This window comes from Boleophthalmus pectinirostris, unplaced genomic scaffold (genome assembly GCF_026225935.1).
Source record: "Boleophthalmus pectinirostris isolate CB_2022bp ecotype Guang Dong unplaced genomic scaffold, ASM2622593v1 HiC_scaffold_5, whole genome shotgun sequence".
NCBI classification, from domain to species: domain Eukaryota; kingdom Metazoa; phylum Chordata; class Actinopteri; order Gobiiformes; family Gobiidae; genus Boleophthalmus; species Boleophthalmus pectinirostris.
The window spans coordinates 3,261,834-3,278,732 of NW_026571404.1; the positions used below are offsets into that span (position 1 = coordinate 3,261,834).

Sequence of the window (16,899 nt, forward strand, 5' to 3'; positions counted from 1 at the left end):
AACAATTGATTTTAGATTAATCATTATTACTGTTACTAATCTGCATAAATAAACTCAACTTTACAACATATAAACATAACGAGTCTAGATCCACATCAGCCTGTTTGACATTATCATGTGTTTAATTCAGCTTTGACACACACACTGGAGGGACTGTGTCTCTGGCCTGGGAACATCTTGGTGTCCCCACGGAGGAACTGGAGGAAGTGTCTGAGGTGAAGGGACGACCCGGCCCCAGATAAGCGGAAGAAAATGGACGGATTAAATGGATGGATGAATATTTCAAATCGATTCGTTCTTTTCAATAAAAAAATAGAGCCTAACTCATTTCTGTCTTTATTAAACCACTTCCTCTTGTGCAAAGTTCATGTGAAACACAAACATTTTAATCATTAAAATGGTCAAATGTCAAATGTGTCACATATAAAAGTTTCCTTCCTCTGAACAAACAACAAAACTATAGCTTTAACAAATAATTTAGTAAAATGTAACAAACAATACTTTTGGCAATATATCGATACCGCAGCCCACGATATCGATACTGTATCATCACATTAAACACATTAAATATGATACATCAATATTTCAATATGCACACCCCCAGTGCGAGAACTAGGGATGGGCTTGTGATTATTTTTCTTAATTGATCATCAGGAAAATTAACGAATTGATTTTAGATTAATCATTAACACTTTCATATTAAAAGTGTCATCATCATTATTACTGTTACTAATCTGCATAAATAAACTCAACTTTACAACATATAAACATAACATATAACATATAAACTAGATCCACATCAGCCCGTTTGACATTATAATGTGTTTAATTCAGCTTTGACACATTTGTTTACGTTTTACACAAACTAAATTTAAAATCACGTGACTCATTTGCATTTAAAGGTTGTATGGAGGATTTTTTTTTTGTTTCAAACTGTCAGTGAAAGATTAAAATACCATTACAGAGACGCAGCAGCTTTGTAATTATGATGACCAAAAAAAAAAAAAGAACAAAAATCTATCAACTGTGGACGTAGTGAGGCCAGATAAACATCAGCCAATAGAAAACGAGGCTCCCTCATTTTCTATTGGCTGTTAGGTTGTCAATCAAACTCCCTAGTATAACTGACTCGTCGGAGCGCGGGGATTACGTGGTTTACGCAGCGGTTCTTAGAGGCTTTTTCGAACTGTCGCTTCCTCGCATTTCGCACAAAGTTTGTCGCGACGGCGGACGAGAATCCACGACCGGTTCGCCGCAAAAGAAAGTCCGTTTTTGAGGTCGCTGAAAGAAGAAGAGAAGAGGAAAAGGAGCAAAGCCAAACTGAGGTGATTCTTGGAGATCTCGTCCAGCGATGGCGCGACCGAAGCAGACGAAGGGTCTAAAAACTGACGCGTCGGTCGCTGAATTACTTCTAGACAGGAAACTTCAACAGTAATTCTGAACGCGCACAAGGACTGTCGCTGTATTTCTCTTCCCTTAAAAAAATCCTCTATACAACCTTTAACGCTGATAAAAACACTCTTTCCTTGTGTCGCTGATGTGGTTCAGTTTCTGTCGGACTAAAGGACACGACTCAGTGGAATATGAGTGTTCTCTCTGTGACAGAGGATGATGATGATGATGTTGATGATGATGATGATGTTGATGTTGATGATGTTGATGATGATGGTGAGTGTGTTCTGTGTGTGTGTCGTGTTGGAGATGGTTCATGTTTTCAGAGATCAGACATGTGCAGATTTTCTCTTTATTTAACATCATTTCACTTTAGTTATGTCGGTCACTTTATTTATTTTGCTTCTGTTGTGATGAAAAGACTGAAAAGTGTTTGTGTTTTGGACACGTGTGACTCAACTTTCGTGCGTTTACATGCACCATGACTGTTAGGTTTATCTAAACATTGTAAACAAGAAGAAAGACAAGAGATTAATTCAGTTTTACTCGCGAGGAGAACGGGCAGAGAGTGGGCATCAAAACCAACAGTCTCCACACGTTCTGATGCCTCAAGGCCGTTCTCCTCTTTTTATTTCATTAGGAGGCCCTAGTTACAGAACGATAATTCTCAAGGGGAAGGGGAAACAGCAAAGACATAATAAGAAACTGGTGCAGCTATGCATAGTACAAACACATAAAACATGATTAACAATCAGGAGGTGCCTTAGGTCAGACACCATCATAACTCTTGCATGTGTGACAGTGGGAGTTGGCTTCATGTGAGGAATCATCTGGAGGTTCACTAGAGCGATAGGACACTGCACACAGTTGTCAAACACACAGAGGTTATTCAACAAGTGACAAGTGATTGGTACATTATAAATCAAAGAATTGTAGTACATAAATGGTTAACTCATAGGCCTAGAATATCACACAAGTATTTAGCAAATATGGGATAATAAAATTATTCTGACAATGACGAAACCAGGACACTCAAAAAACCCGATCAGACCCGAGACACTGATGTGCTGTAAACACACTCTGACTGTAATAAGGAAAAGTCATGGGATTTTATAAATTCAATGAACGTTTTGGAAAAGTCATGGAATTGTAGTATCTCTTTCACACAACTCCAGTGTTCTGTTAAGTTCTCATGAGGCTGTTCTGATTATTTCTGAACGTTTGAACCTTTTGTTTAAAAGAGACGACAATAAATAAATGCACTGACAGGATTTTGAATGTTAAAAAAACTATAATCCCAAACCGTAATGTGAGTGGATATTTAGTCCTAAAACTATGATTAATTCTACACATGTTGGTGCCGTAAAGTCATGGAAAATTCACTTTAGGTCATGAAAAAGTCATGGAAAAGTTTTGAAATTTTGTCAGTGAAAAAAGTGGGAAACCTGAAGAGATTCTAGGTCTCACTGGGACCTCTGGTTAAATAAACGTAAAATAAATAAATAAAAACTGAGCAGGGATTTTACCTCTGACGCAACAATCCTGGGAAAATTCAAACTGTGTATTTTCTAAAGCTCAGAAGTAAAGGACTTTTTCCAGAAGATTACAGAAATGAGCATGAATAAATCAACATACAACCTCAGGTGTGTTTGGACTCGGGGAACAATCTTATAACATGTTTAAAAAATCAAAAGGGTAAAATTTGCATAATATGTAAATGCAGCAAAAAGTTATAAAGACGACGGCAGAAGATTTAAGGAGCAAAGAGTCGGATCAGAGATATTTATGATGGTTCATTCTGTTACGGCTGCAGAGAGGGACTGAAATGTCCTGCTCAAGAGCACAACGGCACTACACACAGGTCTGAACAGGGACTGAACCAGGACTAAACCAGGACTAAATCAGGACTAAACCAGGACTAAATCAGGACTAAACCAGGACTGAACCAGCGACTAAATCAGGACTAAACCAGGACTAAATCAGGACTAAATGAGAACTAAACTAGGACTGAACAAAGATCAAATCCACCACCAAAACAGGTCTTAAACAGGGACTAAACCAGGAATAAACCAGATCTGAACAGTACTTACCCAGGACTAAACCAGGTTTAAACCAGAGACTGAACCAGGACTGAACCAGGACTGAACCAGGACTAAACCAGGGACTAAACCAGGGACTAAACCAGGACTAAACCAGGACTAAAACAGGACTAAAACAAGAGTAAACCAGGGACTAAACCAGGACTAAACCAGGACTAAACCAGGGACTAAACCAGGGACTAAACCAGGGACTAAACCAGGACTAAACCAGGACTAAACCAGGACTAAACCAGGACTAAAACAAGACTAAAACAGGGACCAAACCAAGGACTAAACCAGGACTAAACCAGGGACTAAACCAGGACTAAACCAGGGACTAAACCAAGGACTAAACCAGGACTAAACCAGGACTAAAACAGGACTAAACTGGGTCTGAACCAGAACTATACCAGAACTAAACCAGGACTAAACCAGGACTAAAGCAGGACTAAAACAGGACTAAACCAGGGACTAAACCAAGGACTAAACCAGGACTAAAACAGGACTAAAACAGGACTAAAACAGGACTAAACCAGGACTAAAACAGGGACTAAACCAGGGACTAAACCAGGACTAAACCGGGTCTGAACCAGAACTATACCAGAACTAAAGCAGGACTAAAACAGGACTAAACCAGGACTAAAACAGGGTCCAAACCAGGGACTAAACCAAGTCTGAACTAGGACTAAACCAAGTCTGAACTAGGACTAAACCATACACACCATACAACAAGATTAGAATATTAATTTCAACACACTAACATTTCTCCTTTTTTTTTCTTTAAGATCATAATTATAGTGAAAAATAAAATAATTTCCAGCCTAAACTGTTTATTTTAATTACCCACACTGATGTAAATAAACAAAAATGACCTTTTCCGTCTCCAAACCCCGGACCTGAAATCCCGGCTCGTCTGTCGTGGCTCTGAACCGCCTCCCACGGTCCAGCGGCGTGCGTCCTTCATAAAACCCAACGCTCTCATTATTTTTTACTAATTTCATGAATAATTAAGACGGGCGCTAACGGTCTCAAAGTTCAGCCGTTTCCTCGTGTTTTTTCTGCTAATTACGCTGAAGAATGTGGCGTTAAATTAAGCCGAGCTAATTCTGGTGGAGTTAATTTGCGGGAGAGGGTTAGTGGAGCAGGATCGGAGCTGGACCAGGGTCGGTTTTGTTTTTTTTATCTCAAAAAACGGGAAAAATAAAATGAGTTCTTTTTAAAACAGTTTGGAGTCGGAGGAAGTTCTTTCACACGGAACCAGGACTAAACCAGGACTGAAATAGGACTAAACCAGGACTGAAAAAGGACTAAACGAGGACTGTACAAGGGACTAAACTAGGACTAAACTAGAACTAAACCAGGACTAAACCAGAGACTAATCCAGGGACTAAACCATGGACTAAAGCAGGACTAAACCAAAACTGAACCAAGAATGAACCGGGACTAAACCAGGATTAAACCAGGACTGAAAAAGGATTAAGCCAGGAACTAAACCGACAACTAAACTAGAACTGAACCAGGACTAAATCAGGGACTAAATCAGGACTGAACCAGGACTAAACCAGGTTTAAACCAGGACTAAATCGGGGACTAAACCAGGACTGAACCAGGGACTAAACAAGGACTAAAGCAGGACTAAACCAAGGCTGAACCAGGACTAAACCAGGGACTAAACCAGGTCTAAACCAAGGACTAAACCAGGGACTAAACCCGAGGACTGAATCAGGACTAAACCAGGGACTAAATTGGATCTAAACCAGGACTGAACCAGGGAATAAACCAGGACTAACCCCGGAACTAAACCAGGGACTGAAAAAGGACTAAACCAAGTCAAGACAAAATCTGAACTAACCCCAGAATTAAACCAGGACACAATTAGGGACTAAACCAGGACTAAACCAGGACTTACCAAAATCCTCTTATTCTCGAGTGAAAGTTTTTCTGAATTACTTTGAACCAGGACTGAAAAAGGACTAAACCAAGAATAAATGAGGACTGAACAGGGCCTAACCAGGAACTAAACCAGGAACTAAACCAGGACTGAACCAGGGACTGATCTGGGACTAAACCAAAGACTAAAGCAGCACTGAATGAGGACTGAAAATGGACTAAACCAGGACTGGACCAAAAATGAACCAAGACTGAACCAGGACTGAACCAGGACTAAACCAGGGACTAAACCAGGACTAAATCAGGACTGACTAAACAGACTGGACTAAACCAGAACTAAACCAGGAGACTAAACCAGGACTAAATCAGGACTAGGGACTAACCAGGACTAAACAGGGTCTAAACCAGGACTAAACCAGACTAAAACCAGGACTAAACCAGGGACTAAACCAGGACTAAACCAGGACTAAATCAGGTAAACCAGGACTAAAGACTAAACCAGGACTAAACAGGACTAACAGGACTAAACAGGGACTAAACCTAACCAGGTCTAAACCAGGACAAAACCATGGACTAAACCAGAACTAAACCAGAGACTAAACCCGAGGACTGAATCAGGAATATACCAGGGACTAAATTGGGTCTAAACCAGGACTAAAACAGGGTTGAACCAGGACTAAACAAAGACTAAACCAGGACTAAACCAGGGACTAAACCAGGGACTAAACCAGGTTTAAACCAGAACTGAACCAGGACTAAACCAGGGACTAAACCAGGACTAAACAGGACTAAACCAGGACTGAAAAGGACTAAACCAGGACTAAACCAGGACTAAATCTGGGACTAAACCAGGAACTAAACCAGAGACTAAACCCGAGGACTGAATCAGGACTATACCAGGGACTAAACCTAAACCAGGACTAAAACAGGGTTGAACCAGGACAAACAAAGACTAAACCAGGACTAAACCAGGGACTAAACAGGACTAAACCAGGTTTAAACCAGAACTAACCAGGACTAAACCAGGACTTAAACCAGGACTAAACTGGACTAAAACTAGGACTAACTGAAAAAGGACTTAAACTTCTAAAACATTACCAAAACCCTTTTATTCTCAAGTGAAAGTCTTTCTGAATTTCTTTGTTCTCCAAACTCGCTGTAAAAGTACATTTCTGTTTCTTTACGGTGAATATTATCAGTGGTCGTGGGAACATTTTGGGAACATTTTGGGAACACTTGAGTTTGGAAATACCGTGGTGTAAAAACCCGTCCCCCCCGTCGCCTCTTATCTCTCCCTCCCCCACAAACAGGAGCTCGGGAGGGGGGAGGCTTTCGCTCAAAAAACCTGCTCTGGACCATGAAGTGTCTCTAATGTGAATATCCCGGTTTATTTTTGTATTTTCGTGCCGTTTCCTCGCAGATCCGTCCTCGCGCCTGAACCCGGAGCTTTCAAATCCTGTCAGACTGGAAATGTAGAGACTTTGAAGTTTCAGGATCAGAGTCATTACTGGAGAGAGGAGCTATTTTTAAAGTGACGGCTTTTTAAAGTTTGTCTAATTATGTCTTGGTTTTGGTGAAGAATCAGAAATAAAAATACTGGAAGAAGCACCGAGTTACTCCAAGTCCTACAGAAAATGATTTGAGAACCAGTTTCTGCGCAAAAATCCAGATGGTTTAAGACTAAAAGAAACCAGGACTAAACCAGGACTAAACCAGGACTAAACCAGGATTAAACCAGGACAAACCAGGACTAAACCAGGATTAAACCAGGACTAAACCAGGACTAAAATCAGGTTAAAATGATCTCGTCTTTGGTCTATTGATCTACTGTAGTGGTCCCCAAACTTTTTTCACCACGGACCGGTTTTATGTCGGACAGTATTTCTGGTTTAGACCTGGTTTAGTCCTGGATTTAGACCTGATTTTAGTCCTGGTTGTAATTCTTGTTTAGTTTTGGTTTAGACCTGATTTTAGACCTGGTTTAGTCCTGGTTTAGTCCTGGTTTAGTCCTGGTTAATCTCAGTTTTAGTCCTGTTTCAGTCCTGGTTTAGACCTGTTTGACTTTTTAGTCCTGGTTGTAGAGTTTTCTGGTTTAGTCCCTGGTTTAGAGTGGTTTAGACTGATTTTAGTCCTGGTTTTTAGTTTTCCTGATTTTAGTCCTGGTTTAGTCCTGGTTAGTCCCTGTTTTTCTCCTGGTTTTAGTCCTGGTTTTAGGCCTGGTTTACACCTCATTTTAGTTCTGATTTTAGTACTGGTTTAGTTTTGGTTTAGACCGGGTTTAGTCCTGGTTAATATCTGTTTTAGTCCTGTTTCAGTCCTGGTTTAGACCTGGTTAGTCCCTGTTTTAGTCCTGGTTTTAGCCCTGGTTTTAGGTTTAGTTTAGATCTGATTTTAATCTTGGTTTTAGTTCTGTTTTTTTCTGGTTTTAGTCCTGGTTTAAACTTGGTTTAGACCTGATTTTAGTGCTGGTTTAGTTCTGGTTTAGACTGGTTTAGTCCTGATTTTAGTCCTGATTTTAGGTCTGTTTTAGTTCTGATACTCGAATACTCGAAGTCAAAATCCACTTTCTTTCTATTGCACATTTTACCAATAAAAAAGTACTGCACAGAAATCATAAAATGAAGACAACAAAAAGGTGAATTGCTAAAACAAAGTCCTAAAACTAAACCCGTAAAATCAAGTAAAAGTAAAACCATAAAAATGATAAAATAGTAATAAATAAATAAAATAAAATAAACAAAAGACACAGTACTAAACTTGTTCTGCTGCAGCTCAGGATCATTCAGGAACTTTAGACTCAATTCTGTCTTGTGAATATGACTTTTTTTAGTATCGATATTTAGTTTCGATACTGGTTTTAGTCTGGAACCTGATTTTTGTTGTTTCAAACAACCCTGTAATACTTGGTTTTTATTTCCAGATGGTCCTGACAGCAGCAGTGGGCGGGGCTCCAGTCCGGCTGAACCAATCAGCAACGAGGTGGATCTGTTTGGACCGATGGTGTCGAACCCTCTGCCCTCGTCCGGCTCACAGTCCGCACAGGTAACACACGACTCTCTGGATCGTACGGGAAAATATGAACCGGGAAAACACTTTTAGTTTGAATCAATCCTGAACTTTCAAACTTGTATTTTTTTGGAACATCTATGGGAAAAAGGAATAAGAAATGTTGGAACCAGAGTGTGGGCAGTCGCTGTTGAGCTGCGAGTCGTCTACAGAGTCACTTTATTACCTCCGCCAAGGAGGTTATGTTTTTGCCGGCGTTTGTTTGTTTGTCTGTTTGTTTGTTGTTTGTTTGTTTGTTTGTTTGTTTGTTTGTTTGTTTGTCTGTTAGCAACATAACTCAAAAAGTTATGGACCGATTTTGATGAAATTTTCAGGATTTGTTGGAAATGTGAAAAGGAAGAACTGATTTCATTTTGGGGCTGATCCGGAAGAAATCCTGGATTCTGGATCACTTTGAAAATTTGAGTTAACATTGTGGTAAATGGGGCCAAAAAATTTTGTTTCTCAATATCTCGGTTAATTATTGACCAAACCCCATGAAATTTGACTCAGGGATGGACAATGGGATCCTCTTTCATATTCCAAAGGCTGATCCGGATCTGATCCAGAAGACTGATTTTATCGCAATTTATATAAAAAATGGGGGTAGTCCTTGGCGGAGGTCTGCGCTCTCTGACTGCTTTTCTAGTTCATCTTGTATCTTAATGCAGTGTCTACGATGTTAGTTAAAATGTTAAATGCAAAAATGAACCTTTTTTGACACTGTAAATGTATATTTATCTAAAGAAACTACGCATCGAACTGACACAGACAGCAAGGGGAAACGACGCTGATAATACGAGCTGTGATTAGTCGTCTCTACGGCTCTACAAACATTTCCAGTTCTTCTTTTTCCCGCTTCATTTTGTAAACACGAACACCAGTTATAAATCCTCGCCTCTTATTGTTGTGTTGGTGAATTACTTCGTTTCGCACAGACCTTGACGCAGATCTATAAACCAAAAACGATAGCAACAAAGCGACTGCGACGAGAGTCAACGCAGAACTACAAAACGGCCTTCATTCATGAAACGTTCACAGGAACAAATTTGTACTTCTTTTTGACTTTCTTTGACCTACAAATTTGAACTTCTTACGAACATTTTTGGCATTCTTCTTGTAGTTCTTATCTGAAAGTGTTCTTCTGGAAGAACAAATCCTACGAACGTCAGAAACACACGCAAAACCTAAAATTTTGACTGTTTTAGAATATTATTACTCTCATGATGCAACTAAAAATTGTAATTCCTGTATGACTGTAAGTGATATATTTTCTTAAATAATTTCTTACCCAACTCAGAGTCCTGCACGGGTCCATTTTTAGAGACCTGCACCCGGCCGGACCTGTTAACATTCCACCTGTTACTGCCCGTGATAACCCAGAACTAACCCAGGACTAACCAGGACTAACCCAGAACTAACCCAGGACTAACCCAGGACTGACCCAGGACTAACCCAGGACTGACCCAGGACTAACCCAGGACTGACCCAGGACTGACCCAGGACTGACCCAGGACTAACCCAGGACTAAAGTGTGCTTGTGTAGACCGTCGGGTGACCACAAGCAAAGAGACCGGTGCAGAGCTCCGTGCTGCACGGTCGTAAATGTGACCTGGTGCGGGACTCTGACTCGACCTGGTGCAGGACTCTATTTTTTGGTTTATTTTACTAAATTATTTTGTTACAGCTACAGTTTTGTTGCTTGTTTAGAGGATAATAACTCATTTATGCGACACATTTGACATTTTCACTGTTGTCAGGATTAAAATGTTTGTGTTTCATATGAACTTTGCACAAAAAGTGGTTTCACAAAGACTTTTAGTGTCACAAACATGATTAGCCATTATTTTTTATTGAACTGTACTGAATTGATTTGAAATATATCGTATCAAACCGAAAAAGCACTGTATCGAGGTGTGTATCGTATCGGCAGCTTCATAACGATACCCAGCCCTACACTACACACACTACACACACTACACACACACACACACTACACACACTACACACACTACACACACTACACACACTACACACACACACACTACACACACTACTACACACACACTACACACACTACACACACACACACTACACACACTACACACACTACACACACATACACACACTATACACACACACACACTACACACACACTATACACACACTACACACACTACACACACTACTACACACACTACTACACACACTACACACACACACTACACACACTACACACACACACACTACACACACTACACACACACACACACTATACACACACTACACACACTACACACACTACACACACACTACACACACACACTACACACACTACACACACTATCACACACTACACACTACACACACACACACTACACACACACACTACACACACACTACACACACTACACACTACACACTACACACTACACACACACACACACACACACACACACACACTACACACACACTACACACACTACACACACTATACACACACTACACACACACACACTACACACACTACACACACTACACACACTACACACACACTATACACACACACACACACACTACACACACACACACACTACACACTACTACACACACTACACACTACACACACACACACTACACACACACACACTACACACACACACACACACACACACTACACACACTACACACACTACACACACTACACACACTATACACACACTACACACACACTATACACACACACTACACACACTACACACACACTACACACACTACACACACACACACACACCTACACACACACTACACACACACTACACACACTACACACACACTACACACACTACACACACTACACTACACACACTACACACACACACACACACTACACACACTACACACACTACACACACTACACACACACTACACACACTACACACACTACACACACTACACACACTACACACACACACACACTACACACACTACACACACTACACACACTACACACACTACACACACTACACACACACACACACTACACACACTACACACACACTACACACACACACTACACACTACACACACACTACACACACTACACACACTACACACACTACACACACACACTACACACACTACACACACTACACACACACTACACACACTACACACACTACACACATACACACACACACTACACACACTACACACACACACACACACTACACACACTACACACACTACACACACTACACACACACTACACACACACACACACTACACACACTACACACACTACACACACACTACACACACACTACACACACTACACACACACTACACACACACACACACTACACACACTACACACACTACACACACTACACACACACACTACACACACACTACACACACACTACACACACTACACACACACTACACACACACTAACACACACTACACACACACACACACATACACACACTACACACATACACACACACTACACACTACACACACACACACACTACACACACTACACACACTACACTACACACACTACACACACACTACACACACACACACTACACACACACTACACACACTACACACACTACACACACACACACACTAATACACACACTACACACACACACACTACACACACACACACACACTATACACACTACACACACTACACACACACTACACACACTACACACTACACACACTACACACACACACTACACACACTACACACACACTACACACACACTACACACACTACACACACTACACACACACTACACACACTACACACACACTACACACACACTACACACACTACACACACACTACACACACTACACACACATACACACACACACACACTACACACACACTACAACACTACACACACTACACACACACACACACACACTACACACACTACACACACACTACACACACTACACACACACTACACACACACACACAACACTACACACACTACACACACTACACACACATACACACACTACACACACACCACTACACACACTACACACATACACACACTACACACACTACACACACTACACACACTACACACACACTACACACTACACACACACTACACACACACTACACACACACTACACACACACTACACACACACACACACTACACACACACACACACTACACACACACTACACACACTACACACACACTACACACACACTACACACACACACACACTACACACACACACACTACACACACACACACACACACACTACACACACACACACACACACTACACACACATACACACACACTACACACACACTACACACACTACACACACTACACACACTACACACACTACACACACACTACTACACACACACTACACACACTACACACACACTACACACACACTACACACACACTACACACACTACACACACACACACACTACACACACTACACACACTACACACACTACACACACACACACTACACACACTACACACACTACACACACTACACACACACTACACACACTACACACACTACACACTACACACTACACACACACACACACACTACACACACTACACACACTACACACACACTACACACTACACACACACTACACACACACACTACACACACTACACACACTACACACACACTACACACACACACACACTACACACACTACACACACACTATACACACACTACACACACACTACACACACACTACACACACTACACACACACACACTATACACACACACACACTACACACACTACACACACTACACACACACTACACACACTACACACACTACACACACACTACACACACACTACACACACTACACACACTACACACACACACACACTACACACACACTACACACACACACTACACACACACACACACTACACACACACTACACACACACTACACACACACTACACACACTACACACACTACACACACACACACATACACACACTACACACTACACACACACTACACACACACACACACTACACACACACACACACACACACACTACACACACTACACACACACTACACACACACTACACACTACACACACACTACACACACACTACACACACTACACACACACTACACACACACTACACACCACACACACTACTACACACACTACACACACACACACACTACACACACTACACACACACACACACTACACACACTACACACACACTACACACACACTACACACACTACACACACTACACACACACTACACACACTACACACACTACACACACTACACACACTACACACACTACACACACACTACACACACACTACACACACACTACACACACACTACACACACACTGTATCCACACGACAGCCAAGGTACATGTGCGTCTGCTCAACAAGAGCATCGTCAGAGAGTTTTCAGAGCCGCTGGAAATATTATAATTCCAGAGACGTGGGGTGGGGGAGGTGACATCAAGTGAGTAATGTAATCTGAATACTTTGGATTACTTGATTTGCTGTAGAGAAGCAAAGACGAGGAAATCGTAACATAACACACTTTACTTGACTGTATTAAAAAATATTATTGATAGAAGACGAGGAGACACGTTAAATCCTGTTAAATCCAGTTTTAGTCCTGGTTTAGATCTAGTTTAGACCTTGTTTTAGTCCTGGTTTAGTCCTGGTTTAGATCTAGTTTAGACCTGGTTTTCGTCCTGGTTTAGTACTGGTTTTAGTCCTGGTCTAATCCTGGTTTAGTCCTGGTTTAGATCTAGTTTAGACCTGGTTTTTGTCCTGGTTTAGTACTGGTTTTAGTCCTGGTATTTTCCTGGTTTAGATCTAGTTTAGACCTGGTTTTAGTCCTGGTTTAATCCTGGTTTAGTCCTGGTTTAGATCTAGTTTAGACCTGGTTTTAGTCCTGTTTTTTTTCCTGGTTTTAGTCCTGGTTTAATCCTGGTTTAGTCCTGGTTTAGATCTAGTTTAGACCTGGTTTTAGTCCTGTTTTTTTTCCTGGTTTTAGTCCCGGTTTAATCCTGGTTTAGTCCTGGTTTAGATCTAGTTTAGACCTGGTTTTTGTCCTGGTTTAGTCCTGGTTTAGATCTAGTTTAGATCTAGTTTAGACCTGGTTTTAGTCCTGGTTTAGTCCTGGTTTACACCTGGTTTATTTCTAGTTTAGACCTGGTTTAGACCTGGTTTAGACCTGGTTTAGTCCTGGTTTAGCTCAAAATATGAAAACAGGAAAATCCCTCTGTGTAATCCATTTATTTTAACAAAGTAACTGTAATCCAATTACCACTCACTGAAACAGTAACTGTAACTGAATACAGTTACTCATCATTTGTACTCTGATTACATAACTCCAGTACATGTAATCTGTTACTCCCCAGCGCTGCTAGTTGAGGTGTTGGTAAATTCGGTGCATCTGTCACTTAAGAAGGAATTCAGTTTAAGAACAGTTTGTGAATTTGGCTCAATCTCTCAGCGTCGTCTTAAAGTCAAAGTTACGGCATTTTTAAAGAAAAGATTCATGAATGAGGCTCAATCTTTCATTTGTCTTGAGAGACACTGGACTTTGTTAGACATCTGTTTTTTTTTGGGGTTTTTTTTTTTTTGGACATTTGTTTTAAATCAAATTCTGCTGTTTCATCCCGACCTTCTATTTTAAACCACTGACTCATTTGAATGGTCTGAATTCCCATGAAAACGACCTACTGAAGCTTTAATCTCGTTGTTATCGGCGACAGCAGGACCGGGGCCTGTGGGGCTTCGGCGTGATGCAACCACACACACACACACACACACACACACACACACACACACACACACACACACACACACACACACACACACACACACACACACACACACGCTGACAGAGCACTGCTTTGTCTGGGTGAATGAAGCACAGTCCTTCAATACAAAGAGAGGAGAGAGAGGAGGAGCAGATCAAAAGAGGAGAAGATCAAAAAAGGAGAGTGAGGCTCCATCCGAAAACGGGCAAAAATACCTTCTTCCTCGTCCGTCCTCCTCCTTTTCGCTGATCTCTGAGAGCGACGTCACGAGGTCGACTGTAAGGACCGAGGAGGAGGAGGAAGGAGCGGCGAGGAGGAGGAGCCGTCGCTGCTTTAGGTGGATCCGGATCTTTCAAACAAGCGACGGGATCTACAAACAAAACTACAACTCCTAGAAATCAACAAACTGCAACAAGCGCAACATCCTCTTCTACAGCGCCGAGTCTTATGAGTCTTTTCATCACAAAGGAGACGACGTAAATAAAGTGACTGTACTGCAGACGTATAATCTCTGAAAAGTTTAACATGAACCATCTCGAATGCGATACAAACACAGAACAGACTCACCATCAGCAGCACTTCCTCTGTCACAGAGAGAACACTCATATTCCACTGAGTCGTGTCCTTTAGTTCGACAGAAACTGAACCACATCGGCAGCACAATAGGCGAGTTTCAGCTGACGTCATTGTTATTAAAATCCCGCGTTGCTGCTGGGAAATATTTTGGTCGGAGGCAAGAAACACGGTAGCGTCAAACACAGTGCGTAACCTCGTGTATTTCTCCCCGATAATGGTAAATTCCTGCTGCATTATCGGATGCACAAATAGAAGCACGGAAGAAGGAAAATGTCTTTTTCGTATTCTGAGTGAAAAGAACCACTAACGGTGAATTAAACGACTTTCAAACATCCGCAGAGCAAACGTAGAAGATCCTAACAAACCGTGGACTCCAACAAGTTCAACAACACATCCAGACTCTTGGAGGTTTTCATCTTTTCTGCTGTGAATGGCCCAGGAGTTTCCACTAGGGACGGGCATTCGATGAAATTTTCTTAATCGATCGTCGGAAGAATTAACGATCGATTATCGATTAATCATTAACGTTTTTATATTAAAATGATCATCATTATTATTACTATCTGCACTAATCTGCATAAATAAATTCAACTTTACGACATATAAACATAACGACTCTAGAGCCACATCAGCTGTTTGACATTATAATGTGTTTAATTCAGTTTTGTTCAAATCTCACAGAAACAAAACTTAAAACCACATCACTAATTTACATAAACTAAGTGAAGATAAAACTCCAGCTCTTGTGTCGCTGATGTGGTTCAACTTGTGTTGGATTAAAAGACATGACTCAGGTGAATACAGGTCAGTGTGACCAGATTTGTGTTTGTCAAAACCAGGACAGCGTACGGGGGGAGGGGGGCGGGGCCTCGTCATCCACATTGAGCGACTCTCACCTGGAAAAACTTTTTCCCACTGGACACAGAAACATATGTGCTGCTTTATCCACTGTGCACATGGACTCACACTTGTCCCAACGCAACGGAAAGTGTGGAATTTCTTCTACAAATCATCGTTAAATCCACATTTGTGCTTCGGTTCGTTACAGACTGACCCACTGTTT

At 41.3% G+C, this 16,899-nt stretch overlaps 1 protein-coding gene across 1 annotated transcript in view; it reads left to right on the plus strand.

The window, feature by feature from the left end:
* The window catches only part of LOC129411595 (stromal membrane-associated protein 1-like), a 287,044-nt gene that overhangs the window by 215,157 nt on the left and 54,988 nt on the right, over positions 1–16,899 (plus strand). The window contains exon 8 of the mRNA XM_055162925.1: positions 8,281–8,402. Within this exon, the coding sequence (XP_055018900.1) occupies positions 8,281–8,402 (122 nt within the window). The remainder of the gene's footprint in view (positions 1–8,280; positions 8,403–16,899) is intronic.